A 22,777-nucleotide genomic window follows, 5' to 3' on the forward strand; every position below is an offset into this window, starting at 1 on the left:
TGAAGTCACCCACGTCCTGCACCTTGGTGCGGCGTTGGATCTCGACATTCCTCACTGGATCTTGAAGCTTAATGCCGAGCATGGTGCGCTCCATCGCTCTCTGTGCTACCCGTTTCTTATGCACAGCCTTTTTAGTGAGCGTCCATGTTTCGGCACCATATGTCACGGTGGATAGGACACACTGATTGAAGAGACGACTCTTCAGGCATCGTGGAACATTATTCGACTTAAGTATATCCGCTAGTTTGTTGAATGCCGCCCAGCCCAGCTGGAAAACTGTATAATGCTTTGTTTTGTAAGAAATTATGCCATTTTTTCCTTAGGTGAAAAATCTGCTGAACCTGAAAGAGCAGTACAAGTCCATAACCGGCACCGCCTGGACTCCTAACGCCGCGCCGCCCGCCGCCGCCCCACCGAAAACTGAGGTACTAACCACCTGTAACATTTTAAAAATAGCATTTTCTGTTACTTTTGTAGACATTATCAAGTTATTCTTGACATGATCTTCTTATATTTAATCTATGATTAAACGAAAAAGAAACGACAAAATATTGATTCTATTATTTGATTTCTACAGGCAAACGCCATAATGAACGGGGACGAAAAAGCCGCCGCACTCGGGGCCGAAGTCGCGAAACAGGGCGAGGTCGTACGAGACCTCAAAGCTAAGAAGGCTGACAAGGTATTACATATATTAATCGCTTTACTATTTCTGCTTTAACTGTCGGAGCATAATTATTTCTCTCCATATTCTTGTGCGGAAAGAGAAACTAGTGCTTTACCAAAGGCATCCTCTGTATCAATCTTTTATCCTGGGGCCCATTTCTTGAACGATATTTGACTAATAATATCAGTCCGCGAACTGTCATATCGTATGGGTTTCCATGACAACACATTACCTCTAATATTATTAGACTAATAATATTCGAGAAATAGGCCCCTGGTAGTTGACTGTCTGGTACAAATTCTAACAAAAAATTGTACATCGGGACGATCATGGAAAATGAAAGGTCGACTAGAATGGCGTTACGCTACACCTTTTGTTGATTCGTAACTAGATGGCATTTATTCTTTTTATCTTCTTTCCTGTAATTAATAGTAACATAGCTAGTAACACTTCTTATTTCAGTTAAACTCGGTAATGTATAGGTACAGAAAATTGATTCTTTAGCAATTTGCGGTTCGAGTAGATTTGGTTGACACGTACTTAGGCTAAGAGAGCTGTCTAATGTATAGTGAACCGTTAACTGCTAAAGAATAAATTTCCTCGACTGTGGTGCGTGGCGCGCAGGTAGGCGTGTTCTTCCAAACATATTGTAGTAGGTACATTTCGTCACTACTTTGAAAAAATCTCGTATCTCACGCTGCTCCTCATAGTTAAAACGCAGTAAGTCTATATATCTTCCATACATACTTACTACAATTTTCTTTTCACTGACAGACGAAGATACAAGTTTTTTTAAAAGTAGTGACGATTTTTAAAAAATTGTGGCTAATTACAATTATTTCATTTTGTCGTTACGTACCTATTAAATTATATGTTTAGTATTTTGTAAATATCACACGTTTTCAGGCCACGATAGACGCAGAAGTAAAGAAGCTTCTAGATCTAAAAGTCAAGTACCAGGCCGAGACGGGAACAGCGTACGTCGCGCCGGCGGCCCCTCGCGACTCCAAGCCTAAAGAAAAGAAGGAAACTAAACCTAAAGAGAAGAAGGAGAAGCCCAAAGAACAGGTAATAGACTAACCTATATCAAAAACATATGTAACTCCGTATAGACAGATAAAGTCTAAGAAAAAAACGTACCTCAAAACCATCAAACAGAAAAAGGTACGGTGACCTAGATGGCGATACACCTTTGGAGGACGCACGGCTGATGGCGCTAATATTAATATTTAACATTTTAACACATATCGAGCTAAGAATATGGGTAAAATTGTCAAAACTGAGGTTCAAAAGTTTTAAGCCTGTGTCGAGAGATGGCAGTCTGTGCACTGTGATTACACATTTTACTTTGACAGTAACTCTCTATAATACTCGATCCTCTTTGCCTATATGGAACTTGTATGTACTTAAAACAAAATATTTTATACAGATAAAGCAACAGATGCTTATAAGAAACACATGGGCAGTGGTTATTTTTCAATCCACGTTCCATTTAATAAGTCGCATATAAATATGTATACACATTCATATTAATTCCATATTTGTGAGCAAATCGTTCAAATTCGTTTTGACAATTCTTAAAAAGAAGCTGATTTGACTGGAAGTAGCCTATTGTTCTTTACTATGTATTGATATATGTATAATCTCATATATTGTATTTCGATTTGCCCATAATCATATTTCTAACAACACTGTATGTCCAATAAAAGTTCAAGTGGTGTATTTTATGTTATGAAAATTTTGGAAAATTTATTTTCTAAAAACTATAATGTATACATTATATTTAATTGTGTATTTTATTTGTAGTTTTAATCCTCCCCAGGTGATAATCTGTGTGCGTAGCCGAATGCCCACACGCTTCACGATTCGCTCACGATTCGCTCACGATTCGCTCACGTTTCGCGAAGCGTGCATTCGGCTACGCACACTGGTATCGGTATATTATCACCGTTACTTTCATAAATTATTCTTCACTTTCTGTTTAAGTTGCTTGTTTTGTACCTCCATAGAATCAGTCGTGTGTCTCAAATATGTTTTTAACCGCCTTCCAAATCTCAACGGAAGGAGTTCTCAATTCGTCTGTATGTTTTTTTTTTTTTTTATTTTTTTTTTTTTATGTTTGTTCCTCGATATCTTCGTCGTTACTGGACCGATTTTGAATTTTTTTTTATTGAATGTATATGCATACAGATTGGTCCCATTTTTCTCAGAACCCAGTTCTGGTGGTGGGATCCTGGAGAAATCGAGAGAACTCCTCAAATCTGAAAGGCATACGTATGGTGATTTTTGTGTTTTTAAAGGAACAGCATGCATTTACGTACGGAACAGTGACATTTGGTGCAGTGGAACTCCTGATGATGGTCAGAATGGAACTCCTCAAATCTGAACGGCACACTTATAGGTACTTTGGTATTTTTATAAGAACAGCATGCACTTACGTCCAGAACAGTGACATTTGGTGCAGTGGAACTGCTGATGATGGTTAGAACGGAACTCCTCAAATCTGAACGGCACACTTATAGTGACTTTGGTATTTTTATAAGAACAGCATGCACTTACGTCCAGAACAGTGACATTTGGTGCAGTGGAACTGCTGATGAAGAGTGAGCCGCCCCTGGTTAGAGTTCCGTTCTGATAATCATTCTCATCTGTAAGTACTTCAGAATCATCCAAATTTCAAAATTGGTTCAGAAATGACGGAGATATCGAATAACAAACATTAAAAAATATACAGACGAATTGATAACATAATCCAACATTTGAAAGTATTTATCACCAGAACCCCAAAGGAAGGCGGTTTTTTTTCTTAAAAATTATTTATAGTTTAAGTTTTTTAAGAGAAAGGGCAAAAATTGTAAGTCAAAAGAAGAATGTAAGTAAGTGTAAAGAATTATCTTGTTTTTCTTTTGAATTTTATATTTTTCGCTTTTTATCATAACAATGTAAATTTAACAAAAAATGAGTTTCGTTTTTGATATTAACACCTTTTCCTTGTATACAGTGTGTGTATACAGTCGACTACAAAGAGATGTATCCACTTTTTCACCTTATTACAGTGCAATAAGGTGAAAAAGTGGATACATCACTTTGTAGTCGACTGTACAGTGGGCCTTGTCGTTTTTTCTTTCGTGTATGATATCTATTTCAATTTATAAGATACAGTGTGTAACATTTTGATTCTCAATAATAATTTCGAAGAATATCTATTCATTTTACGTATTATTTTCAGTCACCGAAGCCTACCAAAGAGGAATCTGCGAGTGGGGTGAAAAAAGTGACTCGCCTGGGACTCGAAGCCAGCAAGGACACCGATTTGTCAGAGTGGTACTCACAGGTCATTACCAAATGTAAGTTAAAACCACAGAATATATAATAGTACAAGTACAGAAGGCTCACTCCTTTGATGTTCACCAAATGCCGCCATCCTAAATTCTTACCTACATTAACAAACGGACCACACGCGAGTAGCCGACATTGAATTTTATTGCGCCGCGCGAAGGTCGTCACCACTGAATGGGCCGCGAACTCGCGGCCCCCGGCATGTACTTGTAGCGTGGTGATAGAATCGCGGAGTGAGCCGCCCCTGTTAAAACTATAAAGATTTTTTACTAATTTGACAACTAAGATTTGGAATAGCTCATCATCCTCCTTGCGTCATCCCGACATTTACCACGTGTCATGGAAGCCTGGGGTCCACTTTGACAACTGATCCCAAGATTTGGCGTAGGCACTAGTGTTTACGAAAGCGACTGCCATCTGACCTTCCAACCCGAAGGGTAAACTAGACCTTATTGGAATTAGTCCGGTTTCCTCACGATGTTTTCCTTTGCTGAAAAGCGACTGGCAAATATCAAATGACATTTCGCATATAAATTCCGAAAAACTTAATGGCGCGAGCCGGGGTTCGAACCCGCGACCTCCAATTCAATTAAATTCAATTCAATGATTTATTCATAAAATGTACATTTTATACGTCAACAGGTATTATTTTACACTTCCGGAACGAAAGTCGCACGTACTAACCGCTAGGCTACCAGCGCTTTGGAATAGATAATACATCCATTAACATTTTTTTAGAATTTATTAACCAAAAGACCTTATTGAAGAAGATTTTTTTAAACGCTGAATTCGGTTTGGTGCAATCTACCACGAGACATGTTACCATTCAAATATCCTTCTTATTTCCAGCGGAAATGATCGAGTACTACGACATATCAGGCTGCTACATCTTCCGACCCTGGTCGTACAGCATATGGGAGGTCATTAGAGAGTTCCTCTCGACCAACTTCAAGAAGCTCGGAGTCAAGGATTGTTACTTCCCGATCTTCGTTTCTAAGGTATGAAAATAAGTGAACAGATTTCTTAGTATGAAGTAAAAGTGAGGGAGTTCTTTTGCATCCAAGACAGGGATAAACTGCCCTGTCTGTCTTTCTTTAGCATTGGTAACTGACCTATTAGTTCTATACACGACCAACTGACTTTGACGACCGGTCTGACAGCCAGACCACCGACCAGACTACCGACTGAGCCAGACTCTGGCTCAGTCGGTAGTGACTCTGCCTGCTAAGCCGCGGTCCTGGATTTGAGTCCCGGTAAGGGAATTTATTTGTGTGATGAGCACAGATATTTCTTCCTGAGTCATGGATGTTTTCTATGTATATAAGTATGTATTTATCTGTTTAAGTATGTATTTATCTATGTATGTCGTCGCTTAGCATCCATAGTACAAGCTTTGCTTAGTTTGGGGCTAAGTTGATCTGTGTAAGGTGTCCCCAATATTCATTTATTTATTTATTTTTTACATATCAGTCAGTCTACTCAATCTAGTTGAACATTTTAAACCGAATTTACGTCAAACTGACGACCTTAGTGCTAAGAATCTCGTCTTTCAGACTTTGTAATTTGTATTCAACTTGTACTATTGTCCCGATACTCAGTTTAGGCACACCTCGGACACTGGCGATCAAATACCTACATGAAAGAGGCGCTTTTCTAACACACAGTCTAAGATCGTGTATGTGAACGCGTACTATGCGTGAATGAGTGAAATATGACAGGATTGACAGGTCGACTGATCGCGTTTTTGGCAGGCGGTAACTATGAGGTAACCGAGAGGGGGTGGGCGGCACTTTTCAGCGGGGAGCGGGAGTGGCCATACTGTACGATAGTACTCTTTATTATACTGTGGTTTAGCGGATAATTTTGTCATTAAAAACGTTTAGGTTATGTACCAAAAAGTGAAAAATTTATTTACGTAGTCGTTTTATAAATTGTAACATTATGCTGAGCCATGCCGCTTATTAATATCATGTTGTTTGTTTAAGTACCTAGTTTAAATTTTTAAGATTATATGTCGAAATAGATTTTAATTTTATTTAATATTACATGTCTATATTTTTGTTCTAGGCGGCTCTTGAGCGCGAAAAGACCCACATAGCTGATTTCGCCCCAGAAGTCGCATGGGTGACCCACTCGGGCTCCTCCGAACTGGCCGAGCATATCGCCGTGCGTCCCACATCCGAAACCGTCATGTACCCAGCTTACGCCAAGTGGCTTCAAACCTACAGAGACCTGCCTATCAAACTCAACCAGTGGAATAACGTTGTGGTAAGTGAACATTACTATATGTCAGTAAATAGACGTCACAAGAAACATAGGCGGTCTTAGAACGAAGACCCACATAGCTGATTCCGCCCCAGAAGTCGCCTCGGTGACGGTCGGGACGACTACATAAAAAAAACATGGCATTTTGTTTAGTCCGTCAGTTAGATAATCCAAAAATAATGAACACATATTTTTCGCTTTTTCTAATTAATCAAAAAATACAAAGATATAGAGCATCAAAGTTCGGGAGTGGGGGCTTGTGACTTGTGACGTCACTTCTAAGTAAACATTGTACCTAGGTAAGACGTCACGCGAAACTTCAACGCACTGTATCGTCGTCATTTTTCGTTTACGAGAAAAAAGGAAAAATTCGTGTCTAAAATTCTTTGATAATCTAACTGACGGATTAATTACTTTTTTTAGTCGTCTCGTCTATTTTATGCCAAGCCAATGAAATAACTTTTTATAATTTTGATACATGTGTATATTGTTGACAGCGCTGGGAGTTCAAGCAACCACAGCCGTTCCTGCGTACCCGCGAGTTCCTGTGGCAAGAGGGTCACACCGCCTACCGCACTGCCGAGGAGGCTGGCGAGGAAGTGCTAAAAATTCTCGGTAAGTACTAGACTAGATACTTTAAAGTAGTATTCAATCTCAATACGACAAGTACCATGGTGGAAATTCAAAGCCGCCACAGCCGTAATCGGTAGGTACCATCTAAACTAAGGGCCGGTTGCATCAAACCATCTGTCATCGTTAAAGCGTTCGTTAAATTTTATTGTATGGGAAGTTCTATAGACCTCTGCTGCGTGACGATGATGTGTCTGTCAAATGTGGTTGATGCAACTGGCCCTTAGTTGTAAGACTATATCACCCTGAGGTAGTACAGTCAACCAATTGGAACCCTAGGCCACTCCACAACCATGTCAAAATGACAAGCAGCAAGAGATTTCTTACAATCTGATTTATAATGTCACTGTGACATAGTTCTACAGTGGCTAGGTTTCAATTGGTTGATTGTGCCTACTAAATACGGCAATGATCATTTTAACTGCGCTGAGAGTTCAACCACATCCGTTTTTGTGTACTCGTCAGTTCCTCTGGCAAGAGGGTCACACCGCCTACCGAACGGCCGCGTAGGCAGGCGACGAAATGCTGAAAATCCTAGGTGGGTCCTACCATCAGCTTTTTAACCAGGTTGATTGTTTTGGGGTTTCATGATTTCATGACATATTGGGCTTAGAATAAATTTGTAAGTGGAAATTGTCTGCCTTAGATGAGATCTGTACTCACGGCCTCTGGATTGATACTCCAGCGCTTTGCCAAATTAACTACCGAGACTTCAACCAAGCCAGCGAAATTTTTCACCACTTAGGCCAACTACGGGTCCCCGTAGCGAGTGTAGTTTAATACTCTTATGGTAGATACCATATGAGTATTAAACTTCTTAAACGGCAACCAGAGTTCCAAGTCATATAGGAAATTCACCAGTTACGATGCGCTATAACCATACTAAATTTTTAACTTATGTTTAGAAACGTCTGCAATCGATGCCGCTAGGCTTAGAATCAATTTAAAAGTGGAATATTATTTTAGATGCATTAATTTCATTTTTAATTACAGATCTGTACGCGCGCGTGTACGAAGAGTATCTCGCCATCCCTGTCATCAAAGGGCGCAAGACAGAGAAGGAAAAGTTCGCCGGAGGAGACTACACTACCACCGTAGAAGCTTACGTGCCGGCTAGCGGTCGTGGTATTCAGGTAAAGGATAGATGTTATATTTACCGGGATATAGACCGTGATTACCTTTTTGATTTTTGTCGAGCTGTGAGTGTAGTGTGTTTGGACAGACCATCGAGTGTGAATGCGACCAGTGGTAACGCTGAAAGTGAACGCAGCCGACGCGCGCGAAGGAGGGTAGCTCGCGCGCTGTCTACGCAATTTTGACATCCATCCGCCTTCTTCAGTTTTCCGTGATCATGATGCATGCAACTGCGTCGAAATATCGGGAGCTCGACAAAAATCAAAAAAATAAGCACGGTCTATATCCCGGTCAATATAAGTCTAATGAAAATGACCGTGAATCATTCAAAACTCTCAAAGTTTAGATGGTTCTTGAACAAAAAATCTCGTCAAAGTCGATGTACTCTTAATATTGCTCACTTTTTATAACACTTTTGTACAGTCGCTATCAGATATATAGGAGCTCCCGCGGTGTTCAAATGTATCTTGACACGCACTTAATGCCTTAACAAAATCTTATGACGACGGTAGTATGTACCATATAATAAAGAGTACTATCGTACAGTACAGCGACTCCTTGCTTCCCGCTGAAAGTGGCGCCCACCCGCTCTCGGTTACCTCACAGTTACAGCCTGTCAAGAACGCAACTATAGTATGAATTTTCTGAGATGAACTTTTCGCTTTAGCCATAATCTGTTAAACAAAGGCCTTTGTGTCTATTGTTTACGGCGGCTAGCTCCCGTTTAAACGGCGGCAGTTAAAAAGCAACTATCATGATAGTAATAAGGTTCAAATCCATAAAAAGCCCTTTCGGAGATAACACGTTTTGTCATCTTCAAAAAAAGTTACCTGCATACTGCAAACTGTTTAATAAATTTGAACCTTATTGCTATCATGATAGTTGCTTTTTAACTACACTGAGACTTTAGCACGTGCTGTGGAAACGGGAGCTAGCCACCGTGAATAATAGAAACAAAGGCCTTTGTTTAACAGATTACGGCAAAAGCGAAACGTTCATCTCAGAAAATTCATACTTTAGTCGATCCGACTTATCTCACTCATACCACAGAATATATAATAGTACAAGTACAGAAGGCCCACTGCTTTGATGTTCACGAATTGCCGCCTTTTAAATGCCTACAAAATTCTAACAAAGAAACGAGCCGCACGTGCGCAGCGCCGGACGATAGGGTTGCCTACGGATTAAAACGAATTAATACTCAGATGAAATGTTATGCTATTATATTCCAGTCTTGGGTACTTTATAGGTATATATACAGTATTTATATATTTTTGTTCAAGTCCCAACATCACAAGCCTTATTGAACTTTACCGTGGGACTTAATCAATAGTAGATCTGTGTAAGATTGTACTATTTTATTCATGATGTCTATTTAACTAAGCACCATTAGTCATTCATACGCGGACATCGCATAAAAAACTTTAAAAAAATCTCGCGACGTAAAGTAACAATAGAAAGTGCGAACGTGCGTTCCGTGAGAACGCGCGCCACCCCTGATTAGGCCGCGAACTCGCGGCCGCCAGCATGTACTTGTAGCGCGGCGATAGAATCGCGGAGTGAGCCGCCCCTGCTCATACAAGCACGGTACGCGTTCGCATACACGAGCTTAGACTGTGTGCGTTGGAACGCGCTTCTTTCATAAATTTGATTGCCACTGTCCGAGGTAGTACAAATAGTACAATTGTACATACATACAATCACGCCTGTATTCCATAAAGGGGTAGGCAGAACACATATTACTCAAGTTTCAGTGCCACTCTTGGCAAAAAGGGGTTGAAAGAACAGGAAATTGTAACATTGCAGTGACATGTTGCCAGCCTCTCGCCTACGCTACGCCACAATTTAACCCATATCCCACAGTCGACTTCTACGACACCCACGGGAAGAAAGGGGGTGGTGAAATTCTTAACCCGCCACCATACGGGTAGTACAATAGGCTAGTTTCCTATACTTACAATAAAATATTCTATGCAGTGCACGAAATAAAGCACCACATAATTAGAAGAAAATTATGGACAGTAGTTATTTTTAAACATAATTTCTATCTATAAGTCAAAGAGAAAGATATAAAGTAAATGAATTGATCGTGACGTCACTATGGAATTAGTATGAAATACTGAGGTTTCATACTAATTCCATATTAGCAAATCGTTTTGACAGTTCTTAAAAAGAAGCTGATTTGACTAGTAGGAAACTAGCCTATTAACGATTTTTTTAAACTAACGATTTTTTTCTTAGAACAAATTAAATTATTCTCATTTGAAAATATTTTAATTTGTATTTTTAAGTAGTAACACTACTATTAAGCTAAGCGCTAAGCCTTCGGTAATTGTGTCATATACTTGGAAATTTCGACCCTTGCTTTCGTGATCCGATGGCCGAGTGGTTTTACAGGCATCCGTCCGGTTAACGGAGTACGCTGGTTCGATTCCAGCTCGGAACACTTGGAGGCCTTGGTTACTTTTTCTTTGTATATGACATTTATTTAATGTTTAACGATTTTTTTGTTACTAGGGTGCGACAAGTCACCACCTGGGTCAGAACTTCTCCAAAATGTTCGAGATCGTATACGACGATCCAGACACACAGGAGAAGAAATACGTCTTCCAGAATTCTTGGGGTCTCACCACCAGGACTATTGGTAAGTGAAATTATATACTCTAAAAATATCAGGGTTTTATTATAAATAAATAAAATAAAATAAATAATTATAAGGACGTTCTTACACAGATTGGGCGAGTCCCACGGTAAGCTCAAGAAGGCTTGTGTTGTGAGTACTCAGACAACGATATATATAATATACAAATACTTTTCTACATAGAAAACATCCATGACTCAGGAACAAATATCTGTGATCATCACACAAATAAATGCCCTTACCGGGATTGCGGCTTAGCAGGCAGGGTCACTAAACGCTAGGCCAGACCGATTATACTGAATGGTTTGGTCGTACTCGGCTCACGGCTGATGCTGTAATCACGGTGCAAGTCTCGATAGGCTAACCCCCTTATTCATAAACGTACTCTAAAATTATCAAGCCGATAAAGTTCGTTTGTCCCTTTCCGACGTATTAGTGATAGAAAAGGACAAATGAACTTTATCGGCTTGATAGCTTTAAAGTACGTTTTTGAATAAGGGGGTAAGCATCCAATTCTGGGACTTTCGAACGGCTTGGAGTAGTGGCACGAATGAATGACGAAAACTGGCATTAATATGCCATGCCATGTTTTCGAGAATTGACCTGCGGGCTTAGCACTTTAGTTCGATTAACTTTATCGGATCGGTGCGTGCACTTACAAATAGTGCGAAGACCGCGGTCTGGCGCAGTCGGTAGTGACCCTGCCTGCTACGCCGCGGTCCCGGGTTCGAATCCCGATAAGGGCATTTATTTGTGTGATGAGCACAGATATTTGTTCCTGAGTCATGGATGTTTTCTATATATATAAGTATTTATATATTACTAGCTTTTGCCCGCGGCTTCGCTCGCGTTAGAAAGAGACATAAAGTAGCCTATGTCACTCTCCATCCCTTCAACTATCTCCACCTAAGAAATCACCTCGATTGGTCGCTCAGTTTTGCCGTGAAAGACGGACAAACAAACAGACACACACACTTTCCCATTTATAATATTAGTATGGATATATATCGTTGCCTGAGTACCCACAACACAAGCCTTCTTGAGCTTACCGTGGGCCTCAGTCAATCTGTGTAAGAATGTCTATCTCATTTTTTTTTTTTTTTTTTTTAAATGAGAAGTTTCTTATTTTAGATAAAGCTCTTTAATTTTTTTTTTGCCACTAGAAATCGTTATAAAATCAGGGTTGTATAACGCTCCTGATCCACGGCAAGTAGTTGAACACCTTAGTATAGACCCCGGGCACGTTGGCCAGCCCGCATGGCGTGGGCCCGAAACTCACCACGCCCACTACCTCGAATGCTTCCGCCATGGAGTACATTAGGGGACCGCCTGAGTCACCTACGGAAACAAAACGAAATTGCTGTAAAATAGTACATTACGATACAAGTGCGTAAAAAAGGAAGTTCGAAACGAGGGGCGATAAATTTTAAATCGACACGAGTTACGAATTTCCTTTTCGCACGTGTATCGTACGACGTTTTTCAGTACAGATGAGCCTCTGAAGTTTCGACCTGGCATATAATGAACCACTTCTCGCACTAGTGCGTAAAAAAAACACCATCTGTACTGAAAATAATGTTACAGCGGGGGCAAATCCCGACGGGGGGGGGGGCATTGTAACTGATCCATTTTTTCCACTACACTATTAAGTTGAGTTCCACGTGTATCCACAGAACACGCGTGCCGTATACAACCAGTGGACACTCTATTTAATAATGCAAACATCCACCAGACAATCGGCAATGCGGCATCGCTATACGGTTAGTATTCCAAAAATACGCACTAAGCGTTTCGCTTCAACATTTCTTTTGCGAACCGCCAAGGAGTGGAATGCCCTGCCTGAGTCTGTGTTTCCGCATGAGTACAATCCAGGTCTCTTTAAAGCAAGAGTAAATGTATCTCATAGGTAAGCGTGCTCCACCGTAGACCGCATCATCACTTACCATCAGGTGTGATCGTGGTCAAACGTCTACCTATTCATACTAAAAAAAAAAACATTGTAAAATATGGAAATAAATGGATCAGTTGCAATTGTCCCCCAGTCGAAATTGACCCGCTGTACCTTATAACTATTGTAGCAGAACATTTCGAAGGTCGAGATTATTTTTCGTTGAAATAAGAATTTCAAAATTAAAAAGAATTTCAAAAATCATTTTGCTCAATTTATCGGGTTTCACCAGTAAACCCTCGATTTGGCAGATTTACTTTGCATCGTAATGTTTTTGTTCGATGGTGTTCGATGGTCGTCAATATAAAAAAAAAACGGAACCCTGAAGGAACTAATTGGTTTGAAACTTAAACGTTAGGTTTGCGCTCGAAAGCCTATCAGTACTTATAGCATTTCTGTTTCCAATCGGACTAGTAACTGTCTGAGTCTCTGGAGGTACTACTTCATTTTCATCTTCAGACGACGAAGATGAGGAGTGAGATGACTGAAGATAACGGCTTGAGGGTTGAAAATCCGCATCAAGTAAATCATCATCAAAATCACTAAGTTCTAAGTCGGACTCGTTTAGATTTAAATATTTTTCTAATTCTGCATCCATCAAACCTGTAACAATACAACACTAGGAATAACCGCCCAAAGTCCTAAATTTATGACATAGCAATAATATACTACTATTGCAATAACGACCCATCGACCTAATTCTAGGACATCGAAGTTTGCTCTCATCTCCTTCTCGAAATAAACCACAGCGGAGATAAATTTTAAGTCATTCATATAGTATAAAGCTTAAATAAGTATTTTTAGTTAAATTTAAGTTAAAATAACTCAAGATTATGATGAAAAAAACGGATTTACTTACCACGTCTACGCGAGGATGCCATCTTCTCAACTTCCGCGTATCAGAATCGTGCTCTAGTAATACCAGTATCTATAGTTACCTTTGCACGTATCTTTGCCTTTTTCGCCTCCAGCGCATATCTGGTGGTCCCACAAAGCGACGTGGCGTTTTGGCACGTCGTAAGCCGGTTGACACGACTGAAATTGAAACAAATCGATAATATTAATGTATACATATATTGTCGCCTGTTGTTACCTAGTTTCATCGTTTGTGTATTTTTTTTTGCTGTATGGTGCAGAATAAAGAATATTATTATTTGTTTCTCCGTTTTAAAACTCTCGGGTCTTTTGAGCCCGGTCATATATAAGGCGTGCGTGGGGATATAGATCCAACACGTAGAGGCCGTTTGGAGATATTTGATGTCATGTAGAACGCTTGCTGGAACCCATTCACAGGTACATGACCCGTGAATCGGTTTCAACAGGCATTAGAAACTATTGTAAATAATATGGATAGAATACTGGTTTATGGTTTAACTTAAGCGAAAGTCGCACGTACTTACCGCTAGGCTACCAGCGCTTTTTAGGGTTCCATACCTCAAAAACGAAAAACGGAACCCTTATAGGATCACTCGTACGTCTGTCTGTCCGTCGTCACAGCCAATTTTCTCCGAAACTACTGAACCGATTAACTTGAAATTTGGCACGCATATGTAAACCTGTGACCCAAAGACGGACATGTAATTTAAATTAAGAAAATTTAATTATAGGGGTCACTTATGGGGGGTAAAAGGGAAAATTAAAAATCAAAGTTTCTAGAACTATATTCTATTACATATCAAATGAAAGAGAAGTACACATTTAAAACCTATTAGAAACCTACAGCCCACCTATTAGAAATCTACAGTAAAGCGTAAGTCGGACTTACAAGAAAAACATAAGTAAGTACCGGTCAAAATCATAACCCTCCTTTGCGTTGCCGTAGTCGGGTAAAAACTCAAATTACGAATTTCACTCACTGCCGCTGCAACGAGTTATCAAATCTCTTGAAATTGTTTGAGGGCGTTTGAATATTACATATAAACTCATTTCTGTTTCGTTTTGTTCAAAATATTGATTATTCGCAAAAATGACTTAAGTTCCTACTAAAAAGGAGGCGCTTAAGCCCTTCTTGTAGTGTACGGAACCCTTACAACGCGAGTAGAACTCGCACTTCGCCGACTTTTTCTTAACAATTTCTCTTTGAACATTTTTAAATTTATTTTATGTTTATATTATACCTCAATGGTCTTGTAAGGCAAGTCAACGTGTAGTTTGACCGCACTGGTTTCATGCGTTTCATTGTTGGGTCCCCACCCGGCCGCGAATAGCCTTCCAGACGGCGGGAAGTATGTAGTCAAATCGCTTGTGGGGAGGCAGATGGGCCTGATGAAATCTGGAAGCCAAATAATTTTATTAGTTTTTCCTGGAGGAGACCCCTCCTCCTCATATATCGGTCTCGTCTTTCGTCGACCAACATTTGCGTTCAGCGACGACACGTAAGCGTCTCCATAGCAACGAGAGATTTTTGGTCGGTCGGATATTTACTCCAATAAGTTCGTTTCGTATCTACCGTGTTCTATTACTTCGGCTCAAGAGTGTGCCTGGCTCTTTTATCGATTAGTTGGGTCGTTGCTTAAACCCCGTTCCCTGGTATAATCCGTTCTACATGTATTCTTTGCTGAGGTGTGCCAATAAAGAGTACCTATTCTATTTATCTACTACATATAATGAAATCCACGGGTCAATCCGCGGCAAGAGTAACATGAGTCACGATTTTATGACATGTTCCATTTATTCACGATGCAAGTTCAAATGTTAATGTATCTCTAAATAAGTGTTACTTTTCCGATATATGCATAGATACTTTCATTTGCAGCTGTAGTTCAAATTAACACTCAATGAAGTCGTGACTCACGTTACTTTTTCGTAGATTCACCCATATATAGAAATCACCATGGCCCCTGGCCCATGGGTCGCCTGGTCCCGGACGAAGGGGAACACCCATGAAATGTTGGCTTGATGTCGTTGGGGCTGATATACGTGCTAATGGTCTCACAAAAAGGGATGCAGAAGACCGTGCGAAGTGGAGGAGAAAAAGCCGGAAAGCGGACCCCGGGCTCCGAAGCGCTCGAGCTGAGAATGCAACCGGGAAATCGTTAAGATGCTCTCATCTTAACGATTTCCCGGTTGCATTCTCAGAGAGAGACCATGAGCTCATCTATACAGTCCTGATTTTCTTCTTTTACTTACCTGCATACGGTGCAATTCCAGGCAATCTCAGCAAAGCAACCGTGCCTTCTTAAGGTCGAAATGAAGTGCCTATTATCCATTAGATGGAGATGACCACTGGCTCTCCAGTGAAGGGCATACCCATTCCTCCTTTTGACGGGCACGTAATTCGCTCCCTGATTAGATATGTATGAAAGCTCTTGAAACAATACCTAATAACAACTGAACTGTTAACTTTACCTGTATACGGCGCAAGTCTCGACAATCTCAGTAGAGCGATGTCGTGTCTCCTCAACCGCTTAGTCGGGTCGAAGTCAGGATGCGGTATCACCCGTTCAATTGGTATCACCACCGGTTCTTCAGTGCAGTCCTCATCCTTACTATCCCCCCCTTCAACGGGCACGCAGTCCGCCCCTTCGTGGGATATGTCGTATTCGCCGAGGCGCACGTTTGCTCTACAAATTAAACAAATGTGAAAGTTCAACAGCAGCATAGGTAAGGTAGGTACTCGTATTTAGGCTTACGCTATTACTTATCACAAAAACAGTTTTGAAACAAAATACTTTGGACCTTATCATTATTATCTTCCACTGTTTAGTTCTGTTTGTAACAGGACTTTAATATCAATTAATGTCAGCAAATCATACGTTGAAAGATAATTTTATAAAATGGTTCTAATGGCCTATAGGATAGGTCATCTTTTATATTCATTAAATTGTGCTGGCAATAAAGGCAAATTCTGGGAGGGTCGCCATGCAAGGTTTTAGAAGGAACACAATTAAGGAAAATATCTTACGGCGTGCCAGCGTTAGATGCCAAGCCCTTGACACAGTGGCCGGCCGTCAACACATATCGTCCGGAGATGAGCGCGCCGCCACAAACTACACGGGTGATATCGCTTCTTTTGTTTTCTATGATCGCTAACCATGGGTACTGGTCGAGAGACGTGGCGTTACCTCCTGAAAAAGTAAAGTTATTCTTATCATAAAAAGTAAAGTTGTTCTTATCATATCACTTTCATGCTTTGGAAAGAGTATATCGCGTTATTTTACATTGTAGGTCTTGCTATAAATATTTAGGCGTCGTGATAACTTAAACAAGAGCTTACTAACTTTCGGAGAATAATTTATTGTTACGGGCGGTTATGGTAGTCAAGCTAAACTAGAAGCATTTAGGACGGTTGAGAATGACAAACTGAGATCGACAAATTTAACCGAAAACGTACGAAAACCATAGGGCTATGATATCTGTAGGAGAAACGCTATGCTTGTCTACAGCGAGATATTTTTGATATGCTGAGACTAAACCTTACCTGTTATCCTGTTTCCGCCGCTGCCATCAACCCCACAGCACCCACTGCCGGGGCTGGGAGGTGCCGCAGAAGGCACGCAAACGCCTGGTTCCGGCTCTTGTCCGCAACACACGTAAAAACCCGTAGGGCTGTGACATCTGAAAGAAATCATGGCATTGATGTTTACCATCATTGTACATAACATGCGACCCTAATTTGAACAGGTTACCTACTAGCGAGCACGTCAATGTAACACATGACATGCGTTCAACCTGACTGGTGGTTGTACCTAATCTTTAGTATAAAATTATGCAGACAGTTGTCGTAGATTACGTATGTATTTAAATACACAGGGACGGATTTGTGCATTATAGTTTCGTGGTAAAATTGTTTCTTTCTAAATTTGCGTTTTCATTTAGTGTTCTGAACAGGTCTGAGCAAGCATTCGTTCATTCGTGCACCGACAGAACTGTTCAGAACACTAAGTGAAAACGCAGCTTTAGCTTGGATCATTCAGACGCAGTCAGGTGGGTCTTGTCATATCATAATTTAATTCTGTCATATTTAGTCTGAATTTTGTTGCTCGCATCATCGTCTCACTGGTAATGCCAAGTCTTGAACTACCGAAATAGCCATGAAACTTACCTTATACTATTAACATAAGCTTTATCCTTATCCGAGACCGTCGGAGATTGCAGTCTCTTCGCTATGTGCTTGCACTCTAACACGTTTATGCACTGGCCTTCGCTGCCCTCCGGTGTAAGGCAAGTGTTGGTTGTCGCGCAACAAACCTGAAATTTAAACATGTGAACCATACGACGTTACAGAGTAGAGGTTACATTATTATAGTCTTCACGTGACGTCGCGGATCATATTGACCTTCTTTAACGCATGACAATTTCTCTTTCTGACATGGAGCAATTGAGAACGTGGCCACTGCTGACGAGATATTCAAAATGCCTTAGGTAAGGATTTTCTCGTCAGAAGTCATGACATTGCACTATCTCTCGCCAGTCACCAATAAAACATTGAATTGGGACAATCCGCGGCAAGAGTAACATGAGTCACGATTGTGTGGCATGTTCCATTTATTCACGATGCAAGTTCAAGTGATAATCTATCTCTATATAAGTGTTACTTTCCTGATATATGCGCAATTCCTTTCATTTGCAGCTGTAGTTCAAATAAATACTTAACGAAGTCGTGACTCACGTTACTTTTACGTGGATTCACCCTATTCGTTTCTAATGGGGTGGCAACGCGCATGTGACACTGTTTGAGTTGCAGGCGTCCATAGGTTCCGGTGACCGCTTTACATCAGGCGGGCCGTATGCTTGTTTGCCATCGACATAGTAAGGTGTACTCGGGTAATTCCGAACGTCGAAAACCGTCGGAAAATTCCGAAATTCAAATGATAATCACCCCTGATTCCATAGTAATAAGGGTCCCTTTTCGGAATTTGCCGACGGTTTTCGACGTTCGGAATTACCCGAGTACACCTACCTAAAAATCGTCTGTTAGGGTGAAGGATTTTCTCGAGTCTCCTCTGCTATAAATATTCTTACTAAGATAATATTTTGATTAGTGTCGCATCCCGTTTTGGTACCCATTGTCCAACTTAGCAGCCTTTTTAGCAAATCTTCGTACTTATTTCTTATTTTCGTTATAGATGTCTACCTGAATAAAGTACCTTAGGTAAACTGTCTTCGAATCCACAGCCAGATCTCTTGAGAAATTCCGCCTCGTAAGGAGTCATTTTTGGCTTGTTCACTATGGTCCTGAGCTTTGGGCACTCTATTATACTCTTGCATTCTCCGCCCTTGCCATCAGGGGTCAAACACGGAGGATCTGTAGGAAATTATAAATTTGTATTATTTATTGACGGAGGGACTGCGTTTCAGTATAAAGTTCTAGCTAGCGAGGGAAGTTCTCCGTTTCAGATTGGGCACAAATTCTGTCGATTAACTTCAAAACTGGATAAATCCATTCTGCTATAAGGTTGATTATTTTTCAGATCATATTAAAATGAAAAATGAAAATGAAAAATTTATTTTTCAAGTAGGCATATTACAATGCGCATATGAACGTCAAATAAAGCTACGCCGGCTCTAACCCTACGCCTCAGCCTCGAGAAGATTTCAGTCCCTCCTCAGTTGGGAGGGGGTATCCACTATGGGACCGGCAAGAAACTCGGCAGGCCACTTCTTTTCAAAACATTACATCTTATAATTAACATGCATTAAATAACAAGATAAAATGTAACATGCAAAAGTATTCGTCAAAAAAATATAAAAAAATATTCCCAAACGGGCTAGGGTATATAGCACATGAAACTATTTGCTTAACTGATTTTATTTTATGTACAGTCAAACAATTGGAACCCTACGCCACTGTAGAACTATGTCGTAGTGACGTTATAAATCAGGTTGTAAGAAATCTCTTACTGCTTGTGATTTTGACATGGTTGTGGAGTGGCTTAGGGTTCCAATTGGTTGACTGTACTCGACAAGTCCACATTATTACTACACACACAGACAAAGTCCACATTATTACTACACCATCTCCAGCAGTGGCAAAGGTGTCACCAGCTGATGTGCTAATCTGTCCATATCCAGTCTTAGTACCTATCCATCAAGTCTAAACCTAAATTTTATGTCTATTCAGTTTTTAACCCCCGACGCAAAACGACAGGGTGTTATAAGTTTGACGTGTCTGTCTGTCTGTATGTCTCTGTGTGTGTCTGTCTGTGGCATCGTAGCTCCCGAACGGATGAACCGATTTAGATTTAGTTTTTTTTTTTTTGAAAGGTGAGTTAGTCGGGAGTGTTCTTAGCCAGGTTTCATGAAAATCGGTCGACTAAATATGTCGGGGGTTTAATTAATAAGGTAATTTTGTGGTTAGGTTATTAACACATTTTCAAATTGTGCCATGGGCTTTCGCAACAGATTAGCTACTAGTAAAAAAAAAAATGTAGGGCCACGCTTATATTTCCGTAGTTTTTCACATATTTTTCTCAAAAAATACTTAACCTTATACAAGTTCAAAATAATTTTCGCCGAGTGTGGAATTGAAAAACGACTTTTGTGAAAGGATTCATATTTTTGAACCACGAGGTTCAAAGCGAGAGGGGGGACGAATTATTTTTCCTTTAAGCGATTATTTCGAAAATATTAATATTATCAAAAAACGATCTTAGTAAACCCTTATTCATTTTTAAATACCTATCCAACAATATTTCCCCTCACTATGGCGAGGAAACTACAACGCAAAAAAAATATCACCCCACTTTACAGTAGTTCCACAGGTAAAATCATTTTATTACTAGATTCACCTACTTTTATCAATTTTAAAGCAATTAATTTGACTTTGTTCAAGGTCAAATTACTTTACTAGTGCTAGTGGATAAAATGCGTTTTTACCCGCTGGTATTAAAGGACAAAACACGTGTTTCCGAGCTAGTGAGGGGAAAAAATATGAAATTGGCAGTTTAGTCTAAGAACTTAAAAAGTAACTATTGTGTCTTTATCAGTGCAATAAAGCGTCAATCTTAAAAATAAACCACACTAAATAAAAACTTGTTTACTTACGCCCGTCCACAACATAATAAGTCAAGGTTATAACAGTAAACCATATTCTCGTCATTTCCACTTTCCAACACAACTCACTGTATATGTTATTGCAATAATCGCTACGAAAAGAAAAATCAATATATTGATTGCTAGACTTTAATCTATAGCCAGTTTATACTTGTATACATAAATTCGTATTATAATGTTATGTTGGCAACCGGTCAAACAAGTTGAGGGCATACGAGCGGCTGATCTTGTGTCGTAGCCGAATGGCATTTCTGCGACGCGAAACGAAATCGAAACGCCCCAAAAGGTAGTCTGGCTCTGTCGCACCAATACGCAAGAGCGATAGAGATAGATCTCTACGAGCGTTTGTGCCATTCGGCTACAGGGCCTGTCGTGATAGGACCGGAATTTGCAAGTCTTGTGTGCTGCATTTAAATATATGCGGAAAATTTATGATCTTATAGAATTGAAATTAGATGATTACATTAAAGAGGTAAAAAAGATGTTGCTTATTAACCCCCGGCGCAAAAACGACGGGGTGTTATAAGTTTCACGTGTCTGTCTGTCTGTGTGTGTGTGTGTCTGTCTGTGGCATCGTAGCTCCTGAACAGTTGGGACGATTTAGATTTAGTTTTTTGGTTTGAAAGCTGAATTACTCAGGAGGTCAGGAGTGTTAGAAAATCGGTCCACTAGGTTTTTTTTTTTCATAATTTTAATTTTGTGTTTTTTTTTTCAATCAATTTTTTTCTTATTTACTAGTAAAATGATACTAACCCTCATAACCGTGGCCTCGTGACCCGTGAATTTCCTCACCCCCTCCTCCCGTAGGTCCAACTGTGGTGTGGGCGACTTGTTACCTACTGCGTTATCACAATTACACAGACCAACCCCTATAGACATCTATTACAAGACGACTCGAGGTGGCCAGCCTTCCTAGTATTTGCACTGATATAAGCGCGGGCGCTCGCCGTGCCCGATCAGTATCACCAAGTAACAGACCCGAAAGCAGACAAAAAAATTGGAAAAGGGTATTTTGATGCCTTAAAGATGTCCACCTGTAGTGTGAAATGGTGTGGAAAGGTAACAAGAAGCTCAAATTTAAAAACAGACGGCATTACATTCCACAAATAAGTCATATTTATAATTTATTCAGAGCCGGCATAGGTCAACTTACATTGGCCACTTACGCGTCAGTAGAGGGACAGTCATACTTCTGTCCCTTTTCATCTGGCGCGACTGCCCGCCGTCCTTGAAACGGCCAATCACAGCGCGCTTAACACATTCCCCGCCCGCTCCTCGCACCCCAAACACTGGTGACTCGTATCGCGAACCAAATATACAAGACTGCCACTCTATAGGAGGTTCTGTGTGCAATTACGTTTTCAGGTGAAAAATGTTCCGTATAACAAAGCTACGGCGACTTTTTATCTAAGCCTGCAAGAAAATCCCTTCAATCTTATCCCATGTTACCTTAATTAAGTTTTGAATAATTACCTCCGTACTGCTCTAAAATTGTACTTAGTAGTAATTTAACATATAAAAACCTACTGATGAATTGTGTAGTCGGCAGAATAATTGCTCGTCTTTGTTTTACGTGTTAGGAAACCCCAAACTTCGTTAAAACATTTTTTTTTTAATCCATTTAGGTGTTATGATCCTGGTTCACGGCGACGACCGCGGTCTGGTGCTGCCTCCTCGTGTAGCCGACATCCAAGTCATCGTGGTGCCTTGTGGCATCACAGCCAGTACCAGCAACGAAGACCGACAGAAACTTATGGACGAGTGCAGCAAACTTGTCGGAGAACTGGTGGCTGCTGGCATCAAGTCTGAGGGAGACTTCAGGGATAACTATTCTCCCGGATGGAAGTTTAACCATTGGGAGCTCAAGGTAAGCTACCTGTTGCTTTAAAAGTGTTGCAGCGTAGAAAATATCCAAGTAATCATGGTGCCATTTGGCATCACAGCCAGTACCAGCAACGAAGATCGACAGAAATTTATGGACGAGTGCATTAATTAACTTGTTGGAGAACTTTTTGCTGCTGGAATCAAATCTGAGGGTGACTTCAGGGATTATTCGATGGAAGTTTAACCATTGGGAGCTTAAGGTAAGCTAGCTTATTGCTTTAACAGTGTTGTCAGTGTTGTCACGTTACTGATATCCGAGTCATCGTGGTGCCAA

The 22,777-nt window shown here is 40.4% G+C and overlaps 2 protein-coding genes across 4 annotated transcripts in view; one reads left to right on the top strand and one right to left on the bottom strand.

The window, feature by feature from the left end:
• LOC125232620 (bifunctional glutamate/proline--tRNA ligase) overlaps positions 1-22,777 on the top strand; it is a 116,366-nt gene that overhangs the window by 84,119 nt on the left and 9,470 nt on the right. For all 3 annotated transcript variants that reach the window (XM_048138360.1, XM_048138362.1, XM_048138363.1), the window contains 10 exons: positions 324-425; positions 578-682; positions 1,574-1,735; positions 3,897-4,014; positions 4,856-5,004; positions 6,074-6,274; positions 6,769-6,886; positions 7,895-8,034; positions 10,553-10,679; positions 22,245-22,486. In XM_048138360.1, the coding sequence (XP_047994317.1) occupies positions 324-425; positions 578-682; positions 1,574-1,735; positions 3,897-4,014; positions 4,856-5,004; positions 6,074-6,274; positions 6,769-6,886; positions 7,895-8,034; positions 10,553-10,679; positions 22,245-22,486 (1,464 nt within the window). The remainder of the gene's footprint in view (positions 1-323; positions 426-577; positions 683-1,573; positions 1,736-3,896; positions 4,015-4,855; positions 5,005-6,073; positions 6,275-6,768; positions 6,887-7,894; positions 8,035-10,552; positions 10,680-22,244; positions 22,487-22,777) is intronic.
• LOC125232623 (phenoloxidase-activating enzyme-like) lies at positions 11,795-20,788 on the bottom strand. The gene is made up of 9 exons (XM_048138366.1): positions 20,611-20,788; positions 18,714-18,871; positions 17,669-17,814; positions 17,045-17,181; positions 16,529-16,691; positions 15,973-16,187; positions 14,742-14,896; positions 13,563-13,659; positions 11,795-12,014 (listed from the first exon to the last, which is right to left on the bottom strand). The coding sequence occupies exons 1-9, from the start codon at positions 20,663-20,665 to the stop codon at positions 11,854-11,856; spliced, it is 1,287 nt and encodes a 428-aa protein (XP_047994323.1). The 5' UTR covers positions 20,666-20,788; the 3' UTR covers positions 11,795-11,853.

This window comes from Leguminivora glycinivorella, chromosome 13 (genome assembly GCF_023078275.1).
Source record: "Leguminivora glycinivorella isolate SPB_JAAS2020 chromosome 13, LegGlyc_1.1, whole genome shotgun sequence".
Taxonomy (NCBI): Eukaryota; Metazoa; Arthropoda; class Insecta; order Lepidoptera; family Tortricidae; genus Leguminivora; species Leguminivora glycinivorella.